Raw genomic sequence first — 24,756 nt, forward strand, 5'->3', positions numbered from 1 at the left:
TGGAAAATAGAGAAGTAGATGTTGCAGTAAAAGATAAAATGAACAATATCATTGGATCAGATCCTGATTTTGAGTATATGAAATTGACAAAAAAATATTTTGTGGCAAAAATGAAAAATGATTTCAGCTTTATCTGACTTAGTAAGAAATTGTTGCACATGTCTCTTATTGTGACATAGAAAGGTCATTTTCTATGTACAGAAATGTTCTGTCAGATAAACACATGAGCCAAAGTGAAGACAAGTTGGAGAAATTGTTTGCTGCATACTGTTTTTGAAGAAAATAGGAATAAATATAGAATTGAATTTCATATCGTAAATTTTTTTTCTGTTCCAATGATGAATAACGGAGAATAACATAGCAGTTGGTGAACTATCATGTAGGCTTCAGTGCCTGATTGTGGGGTTTCCTTTTTTCCTTTATGTATTTTTTCTTTTGATGCCTCATTAGACATGTTTAATGACATGATACTGCATGAATGCATGCATGTTTTACAATTTGGTAGTGCATGAGAAACCCCAGCTCTGATTATTATTACTATTATATTATTATTATTATTATTATTATTATTGATTATGTAGTGACAACTGAAAATTTGTGCTAGACCAGCATTCAAAATTGAATTTCCTGCTAGTCATAACCAATTGCCTTAACTGTTAGTCCATCTGAGCATGCCTTTAGACCTTATTCTGAAATTTCGAAGTTTTACTGTTACCTTATGGTATATTGAAGTGCTGCTGCATTCAATTTCTGTGATCTGGTAATTCATTTTTCTTTAGTTTCATTTTTTACCAGGTTTGTAGAAATGGAAATTTATGGTGAATGAACATGGGAGTTATTTTATAGGAATTGTAGAATTCAGATTTTGTGAGGTAGTAACAAAAAAGGCAACAACGCATTCAGATATAAACTTTCATCTTTGCAACTACTACCCTTGTTAAGTCTATATACAGCGGTATTCAGAAAACAGCTACGCTGTCAATTTTAATGATATGCATAGGTTTATTTTTTCCCCAACACCTTTTTTGTTTTTAATGTTTGAATTTTGTTCCCACTGTATTGGCAGAATTACATTTGTTTTTTCTCTGTATTATCAGTATTAGTGCATGTAGTAATAAGGAGCAAAAGTGCCACTGTAATCATTACCTTCCTCATAAACTGCTAGAAATTGCACTAAATATTTTGAAGGTGGAGTTAATACTAATGAACTCAACCAACACACACACACACACACACACACACACACACACACACACACACACACACACACACACACACACACCTCTATACCCTGGGTCTCAGGATTGAGATGATGTTCTATTTCCACAGAAAAGTCTTGTTTTGTCACCTCTTTCATAACTCAGAATAAATTACAATATTTTACTAGATATATAAGTATAACTTTACAGTGGTGCACTGCCTGAAATAATCACATATTGTTTTGTCATCCCTAGAATGGCTCAATAACTCCAGAGAAGAAGACACGGTCAAGGCCACCCAGCTATGCTGGAGGTGAGTCCCCCGTGAACCTGCGCTCTCGCTCCTCTACCTCTGACAGTATCAAGTCCGGCTCTGGCTCCAGCCCCAACAGCAACTACCGGCCGGTGCCACCCCCTCCCCCACCTCAGAATCGTAAACCTTGCATTGGTATGTATAATTGAACACCCATCATAAAAGACAACTGGTTTTCCCGACAGTGTGTGTGATTATTTATTATGACAGATCTCGGCCAACATGCAGGACTATTTGTTATTGACAGGTAAATATTGATGCAAAGGTATGGAATATCATTTGTGTGCCAGGGAGTGAGGGACAAACATTTGGTTCAGTTGCTGCTTTCACCAAGGAAGTGTTGCATATTTAACGATACACTGATGGATGTAGAAACTGCTGCTGTCAGTGCACTTGGGTTTATATCTATGTTTAATCTTCATTCAGTTGGGCATACAGAGCACTGAGATAGAGGAAAATACAGATTAACAAGATAGAAAGTAAATTCAACCATTGGCCTTTGGATTTAATGTAACTTCCAGTAATAATACAGTAACTGTATTTTGACCAGTATATCACACGCCTCCAAAGACTGCACGCAATATTTTAGCAATATTTCTACCCTTACGGAAAACTTTTGATTGTACAGAATACACTCCATTCAAGCAATGAGAATTAACTTCTTTGCTTATAAGAAATGATACATCATACAAGTGGACATTTGTGTATTGATGACTTTGTTTGCTCAATTTGAGCTTGGGGATTGGCTACAATAAACTGACTATATATCTTACATATTTTACAATCACAATGTGGAACAGATCACATTCCTCTGGAATTTCGGAACTCATTGTTGGAAGTGGTAACCAAATGACTCATCAAGTTGGTATGTAGAATCTATAAGACTGGACACAGACCATCTGATTTTTTGAATAATACCGTGCACACATTGCTGAAGACAGCAAGGGCAGATAAATATCAGACTATTGCACAACCACATTAACAGCTCATACACCCAAGTTTCTGACAATAGTGATATATGGAAGAGAGGGAAAGAAAACTGAGCATCTGTTAGATGATTATTCAAAAAGGTAAAGGAACCAGGGAGGCACTTTTGACATTGGTACTTAACAAAAATTAAGACATATTCATAGGATGTGTCAGTCTAGAAAAAGTATTCAACAATGTAAAATGGTGCAAGATATTTGAAATTCTTAGATAAATAGGATTAAGCTACAGGGAAAGATGGGTAATATGTAATATATACAAGAACCAAAAGGCAAAAATAAGAATTGAAGACTAAGAATTAAGTCTTTGAACTAAAAGGGATACAAGAGAGGAATGCAGTTTTTTGCCCCTACTGCTCAATCTACACATCAAAGAAACAATGACAGAGATTAAAGGAACAATGACAGAGATAAAAGACTGATTCAAGAGTGGGATTAAAATTCAGAGAGAAAGGATATCAGTGATAAGATTCACTGAGACATTGTTACCCTTACAAGGTTTACTCAAAAATGAATATCAGTAACAATTAAGGCAGAGGAGGAGCTCCCATTTACTTCCTGACACAATAATAATTAAAGTAGAACTGATTGCCAGAAAGGTTCGGGGACTGGGATGAATCTTTAACTTTCAAAAGTCTTCAAAATTTCTTTATCAGAATAAATGGGGAGTGAAAAAAGTGCTACCAAACCATGGATTGGTAGGGACAAAAGATGCAGGATGTTCTTCCTTGCTGCATTTGTATTTCTCTGTTTACCTTGAGAAAGTTTAAACACATACCTTCAGGAGGTGCAATTCTTACTGCTGCCAATGAATACTTTTAAAATAATTAGGGAATTCCACTTAGCTTGCAGAGGTATAGGTTTCTGCTTCAGGGAGGAAAGAGGGACAAGGCTCCCTTCTCCTTCAGGGAGCAAAGAGGGACAAGGCCTCGTTTCTAACCTACCCCTTCTACCTTTATTTTTATCTATCCAGATAATGGTGTTCATGATATGGGATACAAGCTAAGTAGCAGTTGTTGAAGAAGCATTTGCCTATTCCATGAAGTTTCAGGTTTGTACCTGGAATACGTTGACTTCTGGCCACGATATTTCAGCTGACAACCATTCAGCTAAAATATCATGGCAAGAAGTTGGCATAATCCAGCTGAAATCCTGATACTCCATGGAACACTCTTTACACTGGAAAATTTCAAGAATGACACAAGCATTTACCTTATTGGTACAATGATTTCAAATAAAATATACATGGACTGTAGAAGACAGAATATTCTTATCTTCAGAGCAGTAGTCTTTAAGCAGTGATCTCTATTTTTAGATATTTATGTACTGTAAAGGACAAAGTGAAACTATCAAAAAAAGGATGGATTGTAAGTTGTCTTCCATAATATACAAGATTATGACATTGTGAACAGAATTAAAGTTAAAATTGACTTAAATTGTTCTCCATAAATTCAGCAATGGGATGAAATCAGTACTGGAGCGTTGTACTGGCAATATTCTTCTTGAATGACATTACTGTTTTTGACTGAACAAGGTGATTTATTGCTGTTCATATGTGCCACACAGTCATGGTGATCACCGAGTCTCTGGCTTGTCAGATGAACGTTACCACTGGTATGGTTATGGTTCTCTCTCTCTCTCTCTCTCTCTCTCACACACACACACACACACACACACACACACACACACTATCATTTGAAACTTTCCCAGCAGATTAAAACTGTGTACGGGACCAAGACTCAAACTCGGGACCTTTGCCTTTTGTGGGCAAGTGCTCTACCATCTGAGCTACCCAAGCACGACTAAAGTCCTGTCCTCACAGCTTTACTTCTGCCAGTACCTTGTCTCCTACCTTCCAGACTTCACAGAAGCTCTCCTGCGAACCTTGCAGTTCGAGTCTTGGTCCAGCACACAGTTTTAATCTGCCAGGAAGGTTTCATAACAGTGCACAATCTGCTGCAGCATGAAAATCTCATTTTGGACACTATTATTTGTCACAGATAAATGGAGATTCTTATTTGCAAATGAAACAATCTCTAGGATTTATATCCATAAGATACATAATATTCCCCATTCTTTGAAGACTGGCTTGATAGGTGAGTGTGGTGGCAATTTTATCATGATCTTGACAACTTGTTTGTGCATAATAAATATTGAACTCCAGAAAGGAATGACTAATTATCCTCTGTAATGTAGGAAAAGACAGATTGCTACTTACTGTAAAGAAGACACGTCAAGTTGCAGACAGGCACAATTAGAAGATACTCACAAAAAGCTTTCAGCCACAGCCGTCATCAGTAAAATGGGGTGGGAGATGAGGATGGGGAGGAGATGATAGGACAGAGGGGATGGAAACTGTCAGGTAGAGGGTTTGGGCATTGCCTATCAGCATGCCCAGAAATAAGGGACATCCTACTTTAGATACTTCCCACTCCTCCTAAAATGGTGTTTCATTGCCACGCAACCTCCACAACATCCTGTTCCATCCCTATGCCACTCCCACTCTCAACCCCTTGTCCATGGATCATATCCTTGTGGAAGACCCAAAAGCAAAACCTGCCCAGTCCACCCAGCCAGCCCTTCCTATTCCAGTCCTGTCATTGATTTATCATACCCAATCAGGGTTCGGGCCACATGTGAAAGCAGCCATGCCATTTACCAGCTCTGCTGGAATCATTGCACAGTTTTTTTATATTCATATGACTGCCAACCAATCGTTCACAAGGATGAATGGCCCCGGCCAGACTGTGGCCAAAAGCAAAGTAGACCACCCTGTGGCACAACATGCAGCTGAACATAACACACTTGATGTCAGTGGCTGCTGCAATATTTGAACCATCTGGATCCTTCCATCCACCACCAGCTTTACTGAATTGTGCAGATGGGAGTTACCTTACAACACATTCTCCGCCCCATAATTCTGCCGGCCCCAACATACTGTCTCCATACCCTCTTCCCAACAGTTTCCACTGCCTCTGTCCTATCATCTCCTTCCCATTCTCATCTCCCACCCTGTTTATTTGCAGCCATCTGCCACTGTATCTGCCCATCTTTCCTTGCTCCTCTCCTTTTTTGCTCCATTTTTCCCTTACCTCCCTGCCACAAAACCTCCTGACGCTGTGCCTGTTGGCAGTCTAGTCCCTGCAGACTCCACCAGACAGTGTTTGTCTCTCTCTCCCCATCCTCTCCCTTCCTCTTCCCAATCCATTCCAGATTTCTCCTTGCATCCTACGTGATGTTGCATTTTGGCCCAAGATCCTAGAGTTGACGTTTGTGTGTGTGTGTGTGTGTGTGTGTGTGTGTGTGTGTGTGTGTGTGTGTGTGTGTGTTTGTTTTACTGATGAAGACTGTGGCCGAAAGCTTTATGTATCTTTTAATTGTGCCTGTCTGCAACTTAACATGTCTTATTTACGAAAAGTAGCAGTTTGTCTTTTCCTACATTGTTGATACTCCTACCTGGAGTTTCTGTTATTCTCCCCCTGTTTCAGGCTGTTGATAAACCATTGTGACTTCTGTTCTTGATTAGAATTGTCAAAAAGAAAGAAAAAAGATTAAGAACATTTGTCAAAGTACGGACATAGGATCATATGTTCAATGACTGCTTAATGAATTAGGAGCAGTAGCTGTAGGTACTGAAGCAGCTATAAACAAAATAAGGTGGAACCAAAAATAACTCTCTTATCTAAATCTACCAACCAAAAATACTATAATAAAACAAATAGTTCCTTCTTTTATGTTCACAAACCTTTTTAATCACTGAAATGTTCATTACTTATAGGGAGTGGTTGCTAGCGGTGGACTGACTTCTTGAAACTATTTATATGTTGATGTAGGTTAAGATCCCACGTATCTTACACTGCTGCCATTCAGCTTGGTGGGCCGTCGTTTGCAATTGATGAAAAAAAAAAAAAAAATCAGAATTTTGTGAGACACTCAGTAAATTTGCTTTGTATAATTGGACTGTGTGGTATAATGGATATGATAACATTTTTATATGCAGGAGGTTGTGGGTTCGAATCTTGTCAGATGTTTAAATTTTTTTATTTTTAAACCTTTATCAAAATTACTTTAATCACTATTTTTATTAGATTAATTGATTTAAATGTATTTTTTTGTTTCTATTCCTTTGTCTCATCATTTTAATTGTTGTATGAACCTTTTAATTTATTTCCTTTTTATTTTATATCGTTCTTTTTCCAAATGAAATCTTTGCGAATGTGAATTTAATTATATTTGTCTGCTATAATATTCAATTATTTGAAAATTACGATCTCAGTTGTAAAAGAAAAGACAAAATAATCTATTTATATTTGTGCAATGGTGTGAAAAATGTATTTTTGTTATCAGATGTGAAATTTTTTTGCACGGTTATCATTATACAAACATTTAAAACGTAACCTAAATGCCCAATGCACTTTGGACGAAACAATGCAGATGAAAATTTAAATCAAATATAGGTTAGTAAGTAAAACAAAATTCGAACAAAATGAGAAATAAATATAATGAACACAATAACTTGGATGAAAAAACAGGGTGATATAACAAAAAAAAATTAATTAAAAACACACGAATAAATGTTTCAGTTGAAGAAAGAACAGTAGGAAGAAAAAGTAGAGTAAATGGAAAATCATGTGACAAAGGAATGGAATTCAAAAATTACATTTAAATCAATTAATCAAAGAAAATGATGATCAAAGTCATTTTGATAAAGACTTAAAAATAAAAAAATCTTATTGCACATAACAAGATTTGAACACACAACCTCCAGCATGTGAAGCTGTTAGCCTGTCCATTATACCTCACTATTAGTCTACATTCTTCAATTTTCTTAACTCTATTGAATGCCACACAAAATTCAGAAAACGAGGACCCATCAGGATAAATAGCTGCAATTTGAGATACTGAGGATCTTAACCTACAGCACTGTACAGATATTTTTTTAAAGTCAATTGCACCGCTGGGGACTTCTTGTAAGTGGCGTAGTATTATGTGAATATTAACTTTGTTTGATTTGAGAGTCTTTGTGTGATTTGTTTCACAATAAACTGTTTGACTGAAAATAGCCTCCCATACTGATGGAAATACTGTTGTACTCTGCAAATGATATTCCATAACTTTACTATGAATTTTATCATTAAAACAGTAGCACAGTATTGCATGCATTTGAGTGCGATGGACAGCCAATTTCATTAACTATTTCTTCATTATTTTTATTAGTTAGAGAAAGTATTTCAGCTTTATTCCTTATGCAGTGGCTTAAGGTCATTCAGCTCTCATAGTTATTAGAAAAAAATTACCAGTACAGGAAATAAAATTAAGACATCTACAGTATCTCATTTTTGTGGTCAATTTACATTTTTTTACCTTCTGCAAGCCTATAACTGGTATGCAAGTAATAAGTGTGATTGCTGATAAATAAAGTAAACTAAACATGATTACATAGCTTTCAGGGGAAGAGCATAAGAAGTATTTTTGTTTTTGATTTTTGATTTTTTGATTTTTTTTAAAACTAACCAGCTTTTCTTATAGTTTTGTTGATATCATTGGCATTCCTACTTAATCTTACATTGTGTTGTATACAATTTTAGAACATTAAATTTTTAAATTTTAGTTTACATAGTACTTCACATTCACTATTTGTCCTGCTAGAAGAATCAGTAATTCCTTGAAGTTCTTGCATTTTGACTTCACATCATGAGTGTACCGAGTGGGGGCAGGAGAGGGGAGCAGGGACTTCAGCTGCCCATCCACATAGGCAGATAGGTATCAGTCTGTAGAAAAGTAGAACATGTCATGCATAAAGACTAGTAGCAATTATACCCATAACTATTCATCATGAAATCTCAGAACTACCTTGCTGGTCACCATGAAATTAATATGAGTTGCCCTATAGCTGAGTTCCTGGATACACTCTTGGTTCACCCTGTACCACTATTAAAAAAAGTTCTGGAAGGTTAAAAATGAAAATAAGTGTCATGCTGAAAGCCAATAATTTGGATATCTTCTTTTACACATGTATGTGGATATGTTGTTTTATTTGTTATTAATGATGTTTGCTTTTATTGTAATTATTACTGTCATTTTCTTACCAAATATTTATTAGTCAAACTCTGTTTCTTACTAGACTTTTTTTTTTGAATATTTAAAAATCAAACATTATTTTACCTTAGTTTTTCATCATAACATTTTGATTGCTTCATATAAAACAAATAAATGTTATTATATAATGACACTATAATTCAATTAAAATAACTGTGTGGTTGTCGTTTCAATGAGCGAGCCATAGGGGCTCAATGCGAGCCAATCATAGTTCTCTCTAAAGTGCCAAATGCTCGCCGTGTTGCCTGATTTGCAGGTACATGTGGAGCTTCATGAAGTGTGGCTGGCTGCACACTGACAACATTGCACTCTGTCAACCACAGAATTAGTTTATTTAATTTGTAGCAATAACACAGTGTCAGAGACATGAATATTGACAGGAAAGTGCACTAAATTTGATGATACAACATAATGTGTTAATTATTAGCAGCGGTAGTGAAACTGGAAATGCCTGTTGAATTATTCTTATTACACTAAGTACATATAGTCATCCCATTATGACAGGATTTACTCTACACATCAGACTCCTAGTGACTGCAATAAAGGCTTCTCGAAGAACTACAGCTCAGTGTTACATTCACAAGTTCCTTATTGTGCATGTCGACACAAAGGTTGTTAAAGGTTTTAATGTTTTGGTTTCTTGTGACATTTTATTTTACACAATAAACCCTTCCCTCGCCCATTCAGATTATGGAAGTAGCAAAAATTCTGAATCTGCAAGAAACTTTCAAAACTTGCATTCTTAATTGAAGGAAATGCATGCTTCAAATGATAGAAGAAGAGCACGCATAGTACTTCTGGTCACTTGTAATAATAAGGCCATCACACATGAGAATGGGAGGAAGTAACAATCAGTAATGTATCAAAACTCTGAAACTGGGGTATCATAACATATTAAATGATAAACCTGATTGTAATGCTCTTGTTATGACATTAATTAGGATCATAATTAAAATGTGAGGGTAAAACTGTAACATGATAACACAACATTGTTTATCACTTCTCTCAACTTTAATTGCTCTCTCAAAAATTCTATGAAGCATAGATCTTGTAAAAGATGACAGTGAGTTTGAACATTGTCGTTTGTGTATTAGTTCCTGCCCCTAATGCCCATGGAAGCCTGAAGAAGAGAGCTGCTCCATTACCTCCAGTCACCAACATCTATGGAACATTGCCCAATAGTCATAGCCGAACGCCATCAGACCCAATTGTGGCCAACAGCCATGGTTATCACACGCTCAATCACCATAAGAGGTCACCATCGAGTGACTCAGGTGCTGTGAGCATTACAAATAGAACAGCCTTAATGTTAGGTGAGTTTGCGGCATTCTAATGAAGCATGCACTTTCATATTCTGCTTCCATATCTGTAACTTGCATGATATATGCCCTAAAGCCCTACGAGTAAAACATGCTTCATAAAGAGCTTTGTCTTGTGCTTTACACCGTAACATTACATGTAAGCGATGACCAAAAATATCATCTCTTACTTTCCTGTTTTATTGTGTTGCTTTCCTCAGTATCTTTGGTTTCCTTGCATTTATTTTCTTTTAATATTATAGTATCATTAACTACCTTCATTCATACAATCCGACACACAATCATGTGGTGAAATCTGTCACTCCATCCACAGAAAATGAAAAACAAAAAAACAGGGATATTTCAAGTAAATGATGCTTATGTATTCAGTCCACCTTGGCATAGTTTTAAGGGGACTGTCATTCACAGCAGAACACCTTAGTAGCTCATATTCACAATAGAAATAACATTTAACAGTCTACATTTGCTATTGCTAACACCTGTGAAATAAATGAGGAACTATTTAACAATCTCTATTTGGTGTGCTTTTGAAGACTAATTTCTAGTGGTATAAATTTATTAATATGTACAATATAAAATATGTTTATACATTAAGCAGTTGATGTTGCATTTAATGCTTTTGTTTTGTGAACATTTTTTCTTTCATTATGATACCTGATCAATATCTTAAATCATTAAGATTTTCTCAGCACAGCATACCTCCTGTTACATTGTGGTATTCTTACCAGAGAACACAGCTTTATAACTGGGAAATTGCTGTATCATTTTGGCTTTTATTATCTGTTTCCTTTCCTGCATTCTTCTGGATGTAATGAAAATCTCTTTTATGAAGTTGGTATTGCATGATGTGTGACAAAGTTAAGTTAAGTATGTATTTAGTTCAGTATATGTAACATTTATATTTTAGAATTGTTGGCAGAATATCATACTTATTCACACCTTATGAAATGAGCAATATGTAATTTGGTTAATATAATAGTAACAATATTATGAAAAGGAAAGTTTCCATTCACCATACAGCAGAGATGCTGAGTCGCAGAAAAAAGACTGTCAGGAATAAACACGCGCACGCACACGCACGCACACACACACACACACACACACACACACACACACACACACACACAACTGCAGTTGCAAGGCATTAACAGCCGAGGCATTAATAGCCGAAAACTTTATTTGTGACAGTCTTTTTCTTATGCCTATCTGCAACTCAGCATCTCCACTATATGATGAGTGGCAACTTTCCTTTTCATAATATTGTTACATTCCATCCTGGATTTTCCATTTTTTGGTTTATGTGATAGAATGGTTATGAAATCATAAAAAATTACCTAGCTTGATTTGAGTAAAATGCTTCACCTAAATTATCATACTTTATTGTTCAGAATTATAATTTATGTATCAGATTCCAGTGAAACTATTGTGTCATCTTTGTAGGTACTACTGGCAACAATAATTTTACTTAGAGTTAATAATGAGAGAAAAAGCCATACATACCAAACAAGAAACACACTGTGGCTGACTGGAGATGCCAGAAAATAAACAACTGTCAAAAGCTCTGTGCCATGTTCCTATCATCTCTTTCTCTCTATGTACCTGTGTTCTGTTCGCTTTGTTCTTTTCTACATCTATGTATTTTTGAAAATATCTATTTATTTAATGACAGAAGCTGTTATAAAATATTTTGCTGCAAGTTTTCTTACATGTACCAGTATGGCCTTTGTAAGAAAGGATATGGAACTCATATATTTTCAACCATACCAAACAGAAAATTTGCTTGAGAAAACTATAAAATTATGACCTACAGTTGCTGGTGAATACGTACCTTCAGGTGGTGAAATATTAGTATTTCTGGTATGAACATATAAAAATTCACAACACTATCCAAGCTTTAGGGAATTAATAGTTCCATCCTTAGGAAGAAGAGGGGGTAGGTTTAAGGGTCACAGCACTGAACCTTTGTGGTTAGTGTTAAAGAAAGGAATGTTGTTGTAGTCTCCTGTCTGAAGACTGATTTGATGCAGCAATCTAAGCTAGTGCGAGCTGCATCTCAGTGTAACTGCTGTAGCCTATATTAATTTGAATCTGGTTACTGTTTTCAAGCCTTCCACACTTTCCTCCATTCCTAGTTAGTTTCTCGATGCCTCAGGATGTGTCCTGTCAACTGTCAACCAGTCCCTTCTTTTAGCCAGATTGTGCCATAAATTTATTTTCTCCCCGATCTAGTTCTGTACCTCCTTATTAATTATTCAGTTTACTCATCCAGTCTCCACAATTCACAGACCTTCAGCTTTCCTTTGCAGCACCACGTTTCAAAAGCTTCTGTTATCTTTATGTCTGAACTGTTTATTGTCTGTGTTTCACTTCCACACAAGACTACAATCCAGACAAAATCCCTTCAGAAAAGACTCCTTAAAATTTAAATTTTTCATTCATTTTTCTGGAATACTTTTCTTGCTACTTCCAGTCTGCAATTTCCATCCTCTTTACTTCTGTCACCGCTGTCCAAATAACAAAACTTATCTACTACTTTTAGTGTCTTGCTTCCTAAAAAAAATGTAAATATTGTATGGCTTCGTTGGCTGGGGCATCACATGAGATGGTGTCAGTTGCTTTTCAGAAATGGTGTTTGTCCCCCATGCATGTTAGCCCATTTCCGTACAAATATGTGAGAGCTGTAATGTATGTGTATTTGTAGAGTGTAGGTGAGTGCAAGGCATGTGCGTATAGTGTAGTGTTATGTGTTGGTGGTGGTGATAGTGATTGTGGTGATTAAGATGATGAGAGAAGGAAGAGTGTGAAACCTGGTGCCAGCACATAGTGTAATCCTCTCAAATAGCACCAAGGGGGGCCTTCTAGCTTCACATCCACATCCAACTTATGGATCACCATCAGGTCACATTCTCTCACTTTACGAGCCGTCGTGGAGAGATATAGAATTCGGCATCAATGCCAGTGTTCAGGAACTGTACACTACCATCTGCACTCCCCTTGCTAGCCAAATACTTGCACAGAAAATTTCATCTACCACTATCCTTGAATCGAGCACCACTGCACAGAGATGTTCTAGTCACTTCAACTGCAGAGGCAGGTATTTCACTTTCTAATTGAATTCCCTCATTGTTGCCTTATTTAATTCAACTGCATTCCATTACTCTTCTTTTCCTTGTGTTGATGTTCATCTTATAACCTCTTTTCAAAATGATATCAATTCTATACAGCTGCTCTTCCAAGTTCTTTTGTCATCTCTAACAGAATTAACCCTTTTCAACTACAGCTTCCATTTCTGCCACTTGACTCGTATCATATCTCCCGTATCATCCTCATCTACTTCCTCTCCCCCTTCTATAATAGTGTCCTCATTTTCTTTTTCCTTGTCTACTCCTTCTGCATATTCCTTCCTCCTATCATCTTTCCCTTCTTTCTTCATACTGGCTTGTAATCTGAACGCTTGATATTCATAAAGATGATTCTTGTTTCTCCAAAGGCCTCTTTAATTTACTTGCAGGTGGCACCTTATCCTTTCCTGAGTCATGCTTGCTTCTACAACCCTTGTATTTGTCCTCAAGCCATAGAAGCATAGGCAGTTTGCACTTCCTGTCAATCCCGTTTTGCCTTTAGTGTAGTAGTGGTTCATCTAATGCAACTAACTGAAAGGCTGTTCTTATTGTGCCATATTCGCAGACAAATCATGTCTCCAAGAATATAGAAGCAACTAGGGGATGACAGAAAACACAAAAAATGACTCATTTTTGCCTGTTTCTATTGTTGCATTGTTATATTTTCTTCTATTGCCAACTAAATTCAATATCTTGTGCGTTATTGAAGAATTTCTGCTGGGCCTTGTCTTTTTGCCTTTTTGATCTTCTGCTGCCTTCATTATTTCATGTCTAAAATCCACCCACTCATCTTCCATCATATTTCTTTCCCTTGTTTCAGTATTTCATTGCCTAACACTATATTTAAAACTTTCCACAAATAGTTATCTTTTTAATTTATTGAGGTCTCACCTCATTAAATTCTTATGATTCTACAATTGCTTCTGTTTTACTCTGTATTACATAACCAATTAGTTATAGCCAGCATCTACAGTATGACCCTTGGAAGTGTTTTGCAGTTTACAAAATGTAGATTTAAAATCTATTGTTTTATCATTATCTAATCTATGTCAAAACTTCTGGTGTCTCCAATGTCTTCCATGTGTACAGCATTCTTTCATAGTTCTTAAATCAGGGTTTGCAGTGATCAAATTATGAGCTACATAAAATCCTACCAGACAGCTTCCCCTTTCAATTCTTTCTCTCATTCCATGTTCTCTTACTATTGTTCCTTCTCTTCCTCTTCTTTCTATTGAATGTCTGTCTCATACCACAGCTGATCCTCAATTACCTGAATAACAAGGCATTTATTCTTGGGTTAGTCCATCTCATCTTTCCTTCACCCGACTTTCACTGTTCATCTCCTCCTCTCCTCTCTCTCTCACTGCTTATTTTCTCCTCCCCCCCCCCCCCCCCCCCCAGCACTGATCATCTCTTCCTATGTTTCCTTTCTATGCCAATCTCCTCCTCTCTCTGTCAGTTACCCCTCCCCCTCTCTCTAACCATCTCCTCCTCCCCCTTACCCCCACAGTATTTCTTTCCAGATCGTAACTAATTCATGTTCCAAATTTGGGTGAAATAGTTCCATAGGTTTAGGTTGAGCTTTCTACCCATGGCTTTGCTCATGTACACACGTCATATATATTTCACATATATGTAACATATTTCACACATATTTGTACATATATTTTACCTGTATCTCTAGTTAACTCTACTCCGGACTTTTTTTCATGTAACTTAATGTTTATAATGTTGTATTTCCTGAAGTATGTGCTGTATAATGATATACTTTTGCAGGTACCTGTTTTAATGGTATATGTGGCTACTGTCTGCAAATATTCTTTTGAATAAAGTTAGTAGTAAAGAAGTAATAAATGAAAATGTCATGTATGATATGGCAGTTTTTCATGCATTTCAGTGTTTATGACATCACATATCCTGAACTATATGTTGTACAATGATATAAATTTGCTGGTATGTTCAGTGCTAAAGTTGAATATGGTCTGAAAAATGTGTCAAAAATACAGTTACTTGTAAAGAAGTAGTAAATTAAAAGTCGTGCTTCATGTGGCAGTTTTACTGCAAGAACAGCAAAAATGTGATAACTCACAAACTTTTTTTCCTTTTATCTTTGTGTGGGGGTTGTCAGTGAGAAAAGTTTCATAAAGATTTGAAATTATGTGTAGAGTTTGTCACTAAACGCTCTTGTTCTCAAATACTGAGTGATTAAAATATGGCTATTCACACATTGTGAGCTACACTGCTTTTCCACCCCCACTGCCACACCTTTGCTAGATTAGTGTTCTTACCCTCATGACAATGATTTCCAGACAATAAGTGATATACAGAATTGTTAAGGCTTTCGTGGCCACTTGTTGACAAACTGCCTATTGGCTTCTGCCTCTGGATCTTTGGCTGACGTTGTAATGTACCCTCTTTCGTCCGGGGTGAAAATCAAATATCAAGTGACAAACTTTCAATTCATTTAAATCCTATTTCAAACCCTGAGATTATGATGATCAATTGACGACACCCCGCCAGCTTGGGTGGTCTGTATCTACAACAGACGATGTTAAGCTTAATATTTAGACAAAAGAATGATACATCACAGAATACTAAAACTAATTAAAATACCTTACCTTTAGATGCTGAATTTGGTCTCGTTGTCTTGATTCTCGCCATGATGTGTTCCATCCATCTAACATTGTTAATATTAGGTCCGGGTCTTTGTGTGCTAAAGAAAACTGGTACTTGCTTTTTGTTTTACTATTGATTCTTCATTTTTATTAATTTAACTTTTTCACAATAATTTCCATCTTCATATCAGATACTATTTATAGATACTCTCTATATAAGACGACAGACTTCCTTCCATACTCCCATCAACAGTCCACCTCACAAAAACCACGCTCTCCCCACAACAGTCCAACTAACTCACTCCAACAGTCACCTTAACAATGTCCGACTCTCTACCTTTCGCACACGAATGTCTTTGGCTCACACTGGTGCCAACATATTCTCCAGATATAAACAAATAAAGTTCACATTATAGAATAATATAATAAAAAAGATTTGGGCAAAATTAAATACTACATACAATAATATTAAATAAAAAAAATCATAGAAATGAAATTGGAGCACTGACTATGCGACTATAAGGGTGGTATCGCACTCTTCAGTAGTCTGTTACATTACAACGTTCATCTGATGATTTTACTGACATTTCGCCAGCGCGGGTAGCTGGCATTGTCAAAGCTTCACCCTCCATTGCTGGTGGTGAACTGGAGCAGAGCTCGCGGCCGCAGACTATATGCCCAACGTCCGAGGACTTCTCTGCAGTCATATCCGGTGCAGTTCTCCTCCTGCTACCTATGACAGTCATTCGCTGTAGTACGGGAAGCCAGGATCCGTTTACCTTAAGGCTTTCCTCTTTCTTGTTGAAGCTACAAAAACACATGAATAGCTTCAACAAGAAAGAGGAAAGCCTTAAGGTAAATGGATCCTGGCTTCCCATACTGCAGCAAACGACTGTGCAGGTAGCAAGAGGAGAATTGCTCCGGAAATGACCGTGGAGAAGCCCTTGGACATTGGCACGTCAGGTACATGTAGTCTGCAGCCGCGAGCGTGGCTCCAGTTCACCACCAGCAATGGATGGTTAAGCTCTGACAATGCCAGCCACTCATGCTGGCAAAACTTCAGTAAAATCTTCAGATGAACATCGGTCGAAGAACCCGAGACAGAAGCCAATAGGTAGTTTGTCAGCAAGTGATTGTGTACCAAGTTTGGTTGAAATTGGTCCAAGGTTTAGGAGGAGATGTGGAACATGCAAACATTCAATCACTTTATGATATGCATGGATTTCTTTTGTCCCATCATACATTCTTGCAATCTCTTCATGCTCTGCAGAGCTATTCAGTATATAAACTGGTATTACCCTTATAGATGTTTGTTTTGTACAGTACTGGGCATTAAAATTGCTACACCACGAACATGATGTGCTACAGACACAAAATTTAACCCAAAGAAAGAAGATGCTGTGATATGCAAATGATTAGCTTTTCAGAGCATTCACACAAGGTTAGCACCGGAGGCAACACCTACAATGCGCTGACATGAGGAAAATTTCCAACTGATTTCTCATACACAAACAGCAGTTGACCCACGTAGCCTGGTGAAACGTTGTTGTGATGCCTCGTGTGAGGAGGAGAAATGCGTACCATCACGTTCCCGACTTTGATAAAGGGCGGATGGTAGCCTATTACGATTGCGATTACGATGAAATGGGAGATACGATACTGCGTGAAGAGTTTGACAGAGCACTGAAAGACATGAGTCGAAACAAGGCCCCCGGAGTAGACAACATTCCATTGGAACTACTGACGGCCTTGGGAGAGCCAGTCCTGACAAAACTGTACCATCTGGTGACCAAGATGTATGAGACAGGTGAAATACCCTCAGACTTTAAGAAGAATACAATAATTCCAATCCCAAAGAAAGCAGGTGTTGACAGATGTGAAAATTACCGAACTATCAGTTTAATAAGTCACAGCTGAAAAATACTAACGCGAATTCTTTACAAACGAATGGAAAAACTAGTAGAAGCCGACCTCAGGGAAGATCAGTTTGGATTCCGTGGAGGATGTGGTTATCAGGAGAAAGAAAACTGGCGTTCTACGGATCGGAGCGTGGAATGTCAGATCCCTTAATCGGGCAGGTAGGTTAGAAAATTTAAAAAGGGAAATGGATAGGTTAAAGTTAGATATAGTGGGAATTAGTGAAGTTCGGTGGCAGGAGAAACAAGACTTCTGGTCAGGTGACTACAGGGTTATAAACACAAAATCAAATAGGGGTAATGCAGGAGTAGGTTTAATAATGAATAGGAAAATAGGAATGCGGGTAAGCTACTACAAACAGCATAGTGAACGCATTATTGTGGCCAAGATAGATACGAAGCCCACACCTACTACAGTAGTACAAGTTTATATGCCAACTAGCTCTGCAGATGACGAAGAAATTGAAGAAATGTACGATGAAATAAAAGAAATTATTCAGATAGTGAAGGGAGACGAAAATTTAATAGTAATGGGTGACTGGAATTCGAGTGTAGGAAAAGGGAGAGAAGGAAACATAGTAGGTGAATATGGATTGGGGCTAAGAAATGAAAGAGGAAGCCGCCTAGTAGAATTTTGCACAGAGCACAACTTAATCATAGCTAACACTTGGTTTAAGAATCATGAAAGAAGGTTGTATACGTGGAAGAACCCTGGAGATACTAAAAGGTATCAGATAGATTATATAATGGTAAGACAGAGATTTAGGAACCAGGTTTTAAGTTGTAAGACATTTCCAGGGGCAGATGTGGACTCTGACCACAATCTATTGGTTATGACCTGTAGATTAAAACTGAAGAAACTGCAAAAATGTGGGAAATTAAGGAGATGGGACCTGGATAAACTGAAAGAACCAGAGGTTGTAGAGAGTTTCAGGGAGAGCATAAGGGAACAATTGACAGGAATGGAGGAAAGAAAAACAGTAGAAGAAGAATGGGGAGCTCTGAGGGATGTAGTAGTGAAGGCAGCAGAGGATAAAGTAGGTACAAAGACGAGGGCTGCTAGAAATCCTTGGGTAACAGAAGAAATATTGAATCTAATTGATGAAAGGAGAAAATATAAAAATGCAGTAAATGAAGCAGGCAAAAAGGAATACAAACGTCTCAAAAATGAGATCGACAGGAAGTGCAAAATGGCTAAACAGGGATGGCTAGAGGACAAATGTAAGGATGTAGAAGCTTATCTCACTAGGGGTAAGATAGATACTGCCTACAGGAAAATTAAAGAGACCTTTGGAGAGAAGAGAACCACGTGTATGAATATCAAGAGCTCAGATGGCAGCCCAGTTCTAAGCAAAGAAGGGAAGGCAGAAAGGTGGAAGGAGTATATAGAAGGTTTATACAAGGGCGATGTACTTGAGGACAATATTATGGAAATAGAAGAGGATGTAGATGAAGACGAAATGGGAGATACGATACTGCGTGAAGAGTTTGACAGAGCACTGAAAGACCTGAGTCGAAACAAGGCCCCCGGAGTAGACAACATTCCATTAGAACTACTGACGGCCTTGGGAGAGCCAGTCATGACAAAACTCTACCAGCTGGTGAACAAGATGTATGAGACAGGCGAAATACCCTCAGACTTCAAGAAGAATATAATAATTCCAATCCCAAAGAAAGCAGGTGCTGACAGATGTGAAAATTACCGAACTATCAGTTTAATAAGCCACGGCTGCAAAATACTAACGCGAATTCTTTACAGACGAATGGAAAAACTGGTAGATGCAGACCTCGGGGAGGATCAGTTTGGATTCCGTCGAAATGTTGGAACACGTGAGGCAATACTGACCTTACGACTTATCTTAGAAGAAAGATTAAGAAAAGGCAAACCTACGTTTCTAGCATTTGTAGACTTAGAGAAAGCTTTTGACAATGTTGACTGGAATACTCTTTTTCAAATTCTAAAGGTGGCAGGGGTAAAATACAGGGAGCGAAAGGCTATTTATAATTTGTACAGAAACCAGATGGCAGTAATAAGAGTCGAGGGGCATGAAAGGGAAGCAGTGGTTGGGAAGGGAGTGAGACAGGGTTGTAGCCTCTCCCCGATGTTATTCAATCTGTATATTGAGCAAGCAGTAAAGGAAATAAAAGAAAAATTTGGAGTAGGTATTAAAATTCATGGAGACGAAGTAAAAACTTTGAGGTTCGCCGATGACATTGTAATTCTGTCAGAGACGGCAAAGGACTTGGAAGAGCAGTTGAACGGAATGGACAGTGTCTTGAAAGGAGGATATAAGATGAACATTAACAAAAGCAAAACGAGGATAATGGAATGTAGTCAAATTAAATCGGGTGATGCTGAGGGAATTAGATTAGGAAATGAGACACTTAAAGTAGTAAAGGAGTTTTGCTATTTAGGAAGTAAAATAACTGATGATGGTCGAAGTAGAGAGGATATAAAATGTAGACTGGCAATGGCAAGGAAAGCGTTTCTGAAGAAGAGAAATTTGTTAACATCGAATATAGATTTATGTATCAGGAAGTCGTTTCTGAAAGTATTTGTTTGGAGTGTAGCCATGTATGGAAGTGAAACATGGACGATAACTAGTTTGGACAAGAAGAGAATAGAAGCTTTCGAAATGTGGTGCTACAGAAGAATACTGAAGATAAGGTGGATAGATCACGTAACTAATGAGGAGGTATTGAATAGGATTGGGGAGAAGAGAAGTTTGTGGCACAACTTGACTAGAAGAAGGGATCGGTTGGTAGGACATGTTTTGAGGCATCAAGGGATCACAAATTTAGCATTGGAGGGCAGCGTGGAGGGTAAAAATCGTAGAGGGAGACCGAGAGATGAGTACACTAAGCAGATTCAGAAGGATGTAGGTTGCAGTAGGTACTGGGAGATGAAGCAGCTTGCACAGGATAGAGTAGCATGGAGAGCTGCATCAAACCAGTCTCAGGACTGAAGACAACAACAACAACAAAAAGAAATGTTGGAACATGTGAGGCAATACTGACCTTACAACTTACCTTAGAAGCTAGATTAAGGAAGGGCGAACCTATGTGTCTAGCATTTGTAGACTTAGAGAAAGCTTTTGACAATGTTGATTGGAATACTCCCTTTCAAATTCTGAAGGTAGCAGGGGTAAAATACAGGGAGCGAAAGGCTATTTACAATTTGTACAGAAACCAGATGGCAGTTATAAGAGTAGAGGGGCATGAAAGGAAAGCAGTGGTTGGGAAGGGAGTGAGACAGGGTTGTAGTCTCTCCCCGATGTTATTCAATCTGTATATTGAGCAAGCAGTAAGGAAACAAAAGAAAAATTCGGAGTAGGTATTAAAATCCATGGAGAAGACATAAAAATGTTGAGGTTCGCCGATGACATTGTAATTCTGTCAGAGACAGCAAAGGACTTGGAAGAGCAGTTGAACGGAATGGATAGTGTCTTGAAAGGAGGATATAAGATGAACATCAACAAAAGCAAAACGAGGATAATGGAATGTAGTCGAATTAAGTCAGGTGATGCTGAGGGAATTAGATTAGGAAATGAGACAATTAAAGGAGTAAAGGAGTTTTGCTATTTGAGGAGTAAAATAACTGATGATGGTCCAAGTAGAGAGGATATAAAATGTAGACTGGGAATGGCAAGGAAAGCGTTTCTGAAGAAGAGAAATTTGGTAACATCGAGTATAGATTTAAGTGTCAGGAAGTCATTTCTGAAAGTATTTGTATGGAGTGTAGCCATGTATGGAAGTGAAACATGGACGATAAATAGTTTGGACAAGAAGAGAATAGAAGCTTTCGAAATGTGGTGCTACAGAAGAATGCTGAAGATTAGATGTGTAGATCACATAACTAATGAGGAAGTATTGAACAGGATTGGGGGAGAAGAGAAGTTTGTGGCACAACTTGACCAGAAGAAGGGACCGATTGGTATGACATGTTCTGAGGCATCAAGGGATCACCAATTTAGTATTGGAGGGCAGCGTGGAGGGTAAAAATCGTAGAGGGAGACCAAGAGATGACTACACTAAGCAGATTCAGAAGGATGTAGGTTGCAGTAGATACTGGGAGATGAAGAAGCTTGCGAAAGATAGAGTAGCATGGAGAGCTGCATCAAACCAGTCTCAGGACTGAAGACCACAACAACAACAACGATTGCGGTTTATCGTATCTCGACATTGCTGCTCGCGTTGGTCGAGATCCAATGACTGTTAGCAGAATATGGAATCAGTGGGTTCAGGAGGGCAATACGGAATGCCGTGCTGGATCCCAATGGCCTCGTACTAGCAGTCGGGATGACAGGCATCTTATCCGCATGGCTGTAATGGATCGTGCAGTCACGTCTCTATCCATGAGTCAACGGGTGGGGATGTTTGCAAGACAATAACCATTTGCACAAACAGTTTGACAATGTTCGCAGCAGCATGGGCTATCAGCTTGGAGAGCATGGCTGCGGTTACCCTTGATGCTGCATCACAGACAGGTGTGCCTGTGATGGTGTACTCAACAACAAACCTGGGTGCACGAATGGCAAAATGTCAGTTTTTCGGATGAAAGCAGGTTCTGTTTACAGCATAATGATAGTCGCATCCGTGTTTGGCAACATAACGGTGAACACACATTGGAAGTGTGCATTTGTCATCAACATACTGTCGTATCACCTGGCGTGATGGTGTGTGGTGCCATTGGTTACACATCTCGGTCACCTCTTGTTCACATAGACGGCACTTTGAACAGTGGACGTTACATTTCAGATGTGTTACAACCCGTGGCTCTACCCTTCATTCGATCCATGCGAAACCCTACATTTCAGCAGGATAATACATGACCTCATGTTGCAGGCCCTGTATGGGCCTTTCTGGATACAGAAAATGTTCGTCTGCTGCCCTGGCCAGCACACTCTCCAGATCTCTCACCAATTGAAACTGGCTTATCACAATACGCCAGTCACTACTCTTGATGAACTGTGGTATCGTGCTGACGTTGCACGGGCAGCTGTACCTCTACACGCCATCCAAGCTCTGTTTGACTCAATGCCCAGGCGTATCAAGGCCATTATTATGGCCAGAGGTGGTTGTTCTGGGTACTGATCTCTCAGGATCTATGGACCCAAATTGCGTGAAAATGTAATCACATGTCAGTTCTAGTATAATATACTTATCCAATGAATACATATTTATCATCTGCATTTCTTCTTGGTGTAGCAATTTTAATGGCCAGTAGTGTATTTATCTTGGTTGCTATAATGCATTCACTGTGCTCTTTATTGAAGTTAACCCATATTTCTGTTTTTCTTTTCATCAATTGTTAGGCCTACTCCTGCATTAAATGCTGCTTCATTTTGCATTTATAATACTGTACTCACCTGGCTAGACTTCCTGTTCTTACTGCCACTGCAGTTAACTAATTCCCATTATATCTCTTCAACCTATCCATTTCCCTTTTTAAATTCTTTCAACTACCTATCTGATTCAGGAATCCAATTTTATGGACCCTGACCCATAGAAAATTTGTTCTGTTTCACTAGATTACATCCTCCTGAATCATCCTCACCTGAATATCTGAGTGGTAGACTATTTTCCATGCAGAATATTTTACTCAACAGGATGCCATCAGCATTAAGTGATATTACAGAGCTGTATGCGCTCAGAACGATTTACAATTGTAGTTTCCCATTGCTTTCAATTGTACACAGCACTAATATGAAGTGCTTATTTCAATAGTGGTACAAGTCCATTTTTGTTCATATTGAGATACAGAGTCCTAAAGTTAAATGAGCGCTGAAAAATCTGCAGCTGAGATACCAGAAATATTCAAGCATATGGCTTCTTGCTAGAGAGGAACATTTCCTTCTGTTTGTTTGGTTCATTATTTTCAGAAGCATTATAGACAGAAAAGTGGAGGTAATGGACTTGTACCACTATTGAAATAAGCCCTTCATAGGATAGTTCCATGTTAGGTAAGTGTTAGAAAGTCATATCAGTCAATCCTCCAAATTCCTGCCACTGCAGCTAATGAAAACACTTAAAAGTACTTAGAATGTTGCATCATAAATGTGTGTCTTGAGCAGACATCCTCTGTATATAATGATGATGGAAGTAACTGGGTGGAAAAATAAGGGAAAGGCAACCACTCACCTATAGCAGACCAGTGTGTGGTGCACAGAAACTCATAACAGAGAACAGTATTCACACTAGCTGTTGAGCTCTTGCTCTTTCTCTAGCGAAAGTACAGACATTGACACACATACTCGCCCACATTTTTGCAGTCATGGAAATGCAGTCAGCCTACAGTCAACCAGAATGACTTCTTAAACACTGATCATGTGAAACCTATCTTATGCTTTTCTTCTCATGACATCCTAAATGTCAGGCTGGTCAGGTAGATGCAGTGGTTCTTGGCTTCTCAAAGACATTTCACTCATAATCACACATATGCCTATTATTGTAAGTATGATCATGTGGTATATAAAGTGAGAGTCTTGACTGGATAGTGGCTGTCTTGATTCTCAGGTCCCAGGATGTTATCTTGGATGGAGAATAATCACAGATGTACACACGTGCGCCCCAGGGCAATGTATTAGGACCTTTGTTGTTAATGTCAATATTAATGACCTCCCAGACAATGTTAAAAGTAACTTCAGACTTTTTCACAGATGTTGCAGTTACCTGTAATGAAATACTCTCCTAAAAGTCTGTGTAAGTGTCCAGTCAGATCTTGATAAAATGTCAAAGAGGCCCAAAGATTAGCAAGTTGCTGTAAACGTTCAGAAATGTAAAATTGTGTGCTTCATAAAATGAAAAAAAAAGTGGTTTCCCATGAGTAAAATATCATCAATGATTCACATTTAAAATCAGTCCTCTTGTCCAAATACCTATATCTAACAAATTTTGTGGTACAACATGGAATGATCACATAGGGCCAGTTGTAGGTAAGGCAGTGGTCACACTTTCATTCTTTGGCAGAGTACTGGAAAAATGTAGTCAGTCTATAAAAGAGAGTGCTTGCAAATCACTTGTGCATCCCATTTGAGAATGTTGATGAGTTGTGTCAGGCTCATACCAAATATGACTAACAGGTGCACAAATGGTCTCAGGTTTGTTTGACTGATGGGAGAGTGGCACAATAATGTTGATAAACCTTAACTGGCAGATGCTTGAAGATAGTCAGCAATATCCTGTGA

The 24,756-nt window shown here is 38.1% G+C and overlaps 1 protein-coding gene across 10 annotated transcripts in view; it reads left to right on the forward strand.

Moving 5' to 3' along the window:
- LOC126334773 (arfGAP with SH3 domain, ANK repeat and PH domain-containing protein) overlaps positions 1–24,756 on the forward strand; it is a 1,031,989-nt gene that overhangs the window by 962,337 nt on the left and 44,896 nt on the right. For 4 of the 10 annotated variants that reach the window (XM_049997360.1, XM_049997386.1, XM_049997380.1 and 1 more), the window contains exons 13-14: positions 1,455–1,647; positions 9,692–9,910. In XM_049997360.1, the coding sequence (XP_049853317.1) occupies positions 1,455–1,647; positions 9,692–9,910 (412 nt within the window). The remainder of the gene's footprint in view (positions 1–1,454; positions 1,648–9,691; positions 9,911–24,756) is intronic. The other 6 variants (XM_049997423.1, XM_049997416.1, XM_049997396.1 and 3 more) reach the window with 3 other exon arrangements.

The sequence above is a fragment of the Schistocerca gregaria genome, chromosome 1 (assembly GCF_023897955.1).
Source record: "Schistocerca gregaria isolate iqSchGreg1 chromosome 1, iqSchGreg1.2, whole genome shotgun sequence".
Lineage (NCBI taxonomy): Eukaryota > Metazoa > Arthropoda > Insecta > Orthoptera > Acrididae > Schistocerca > Schistocerca gregaria.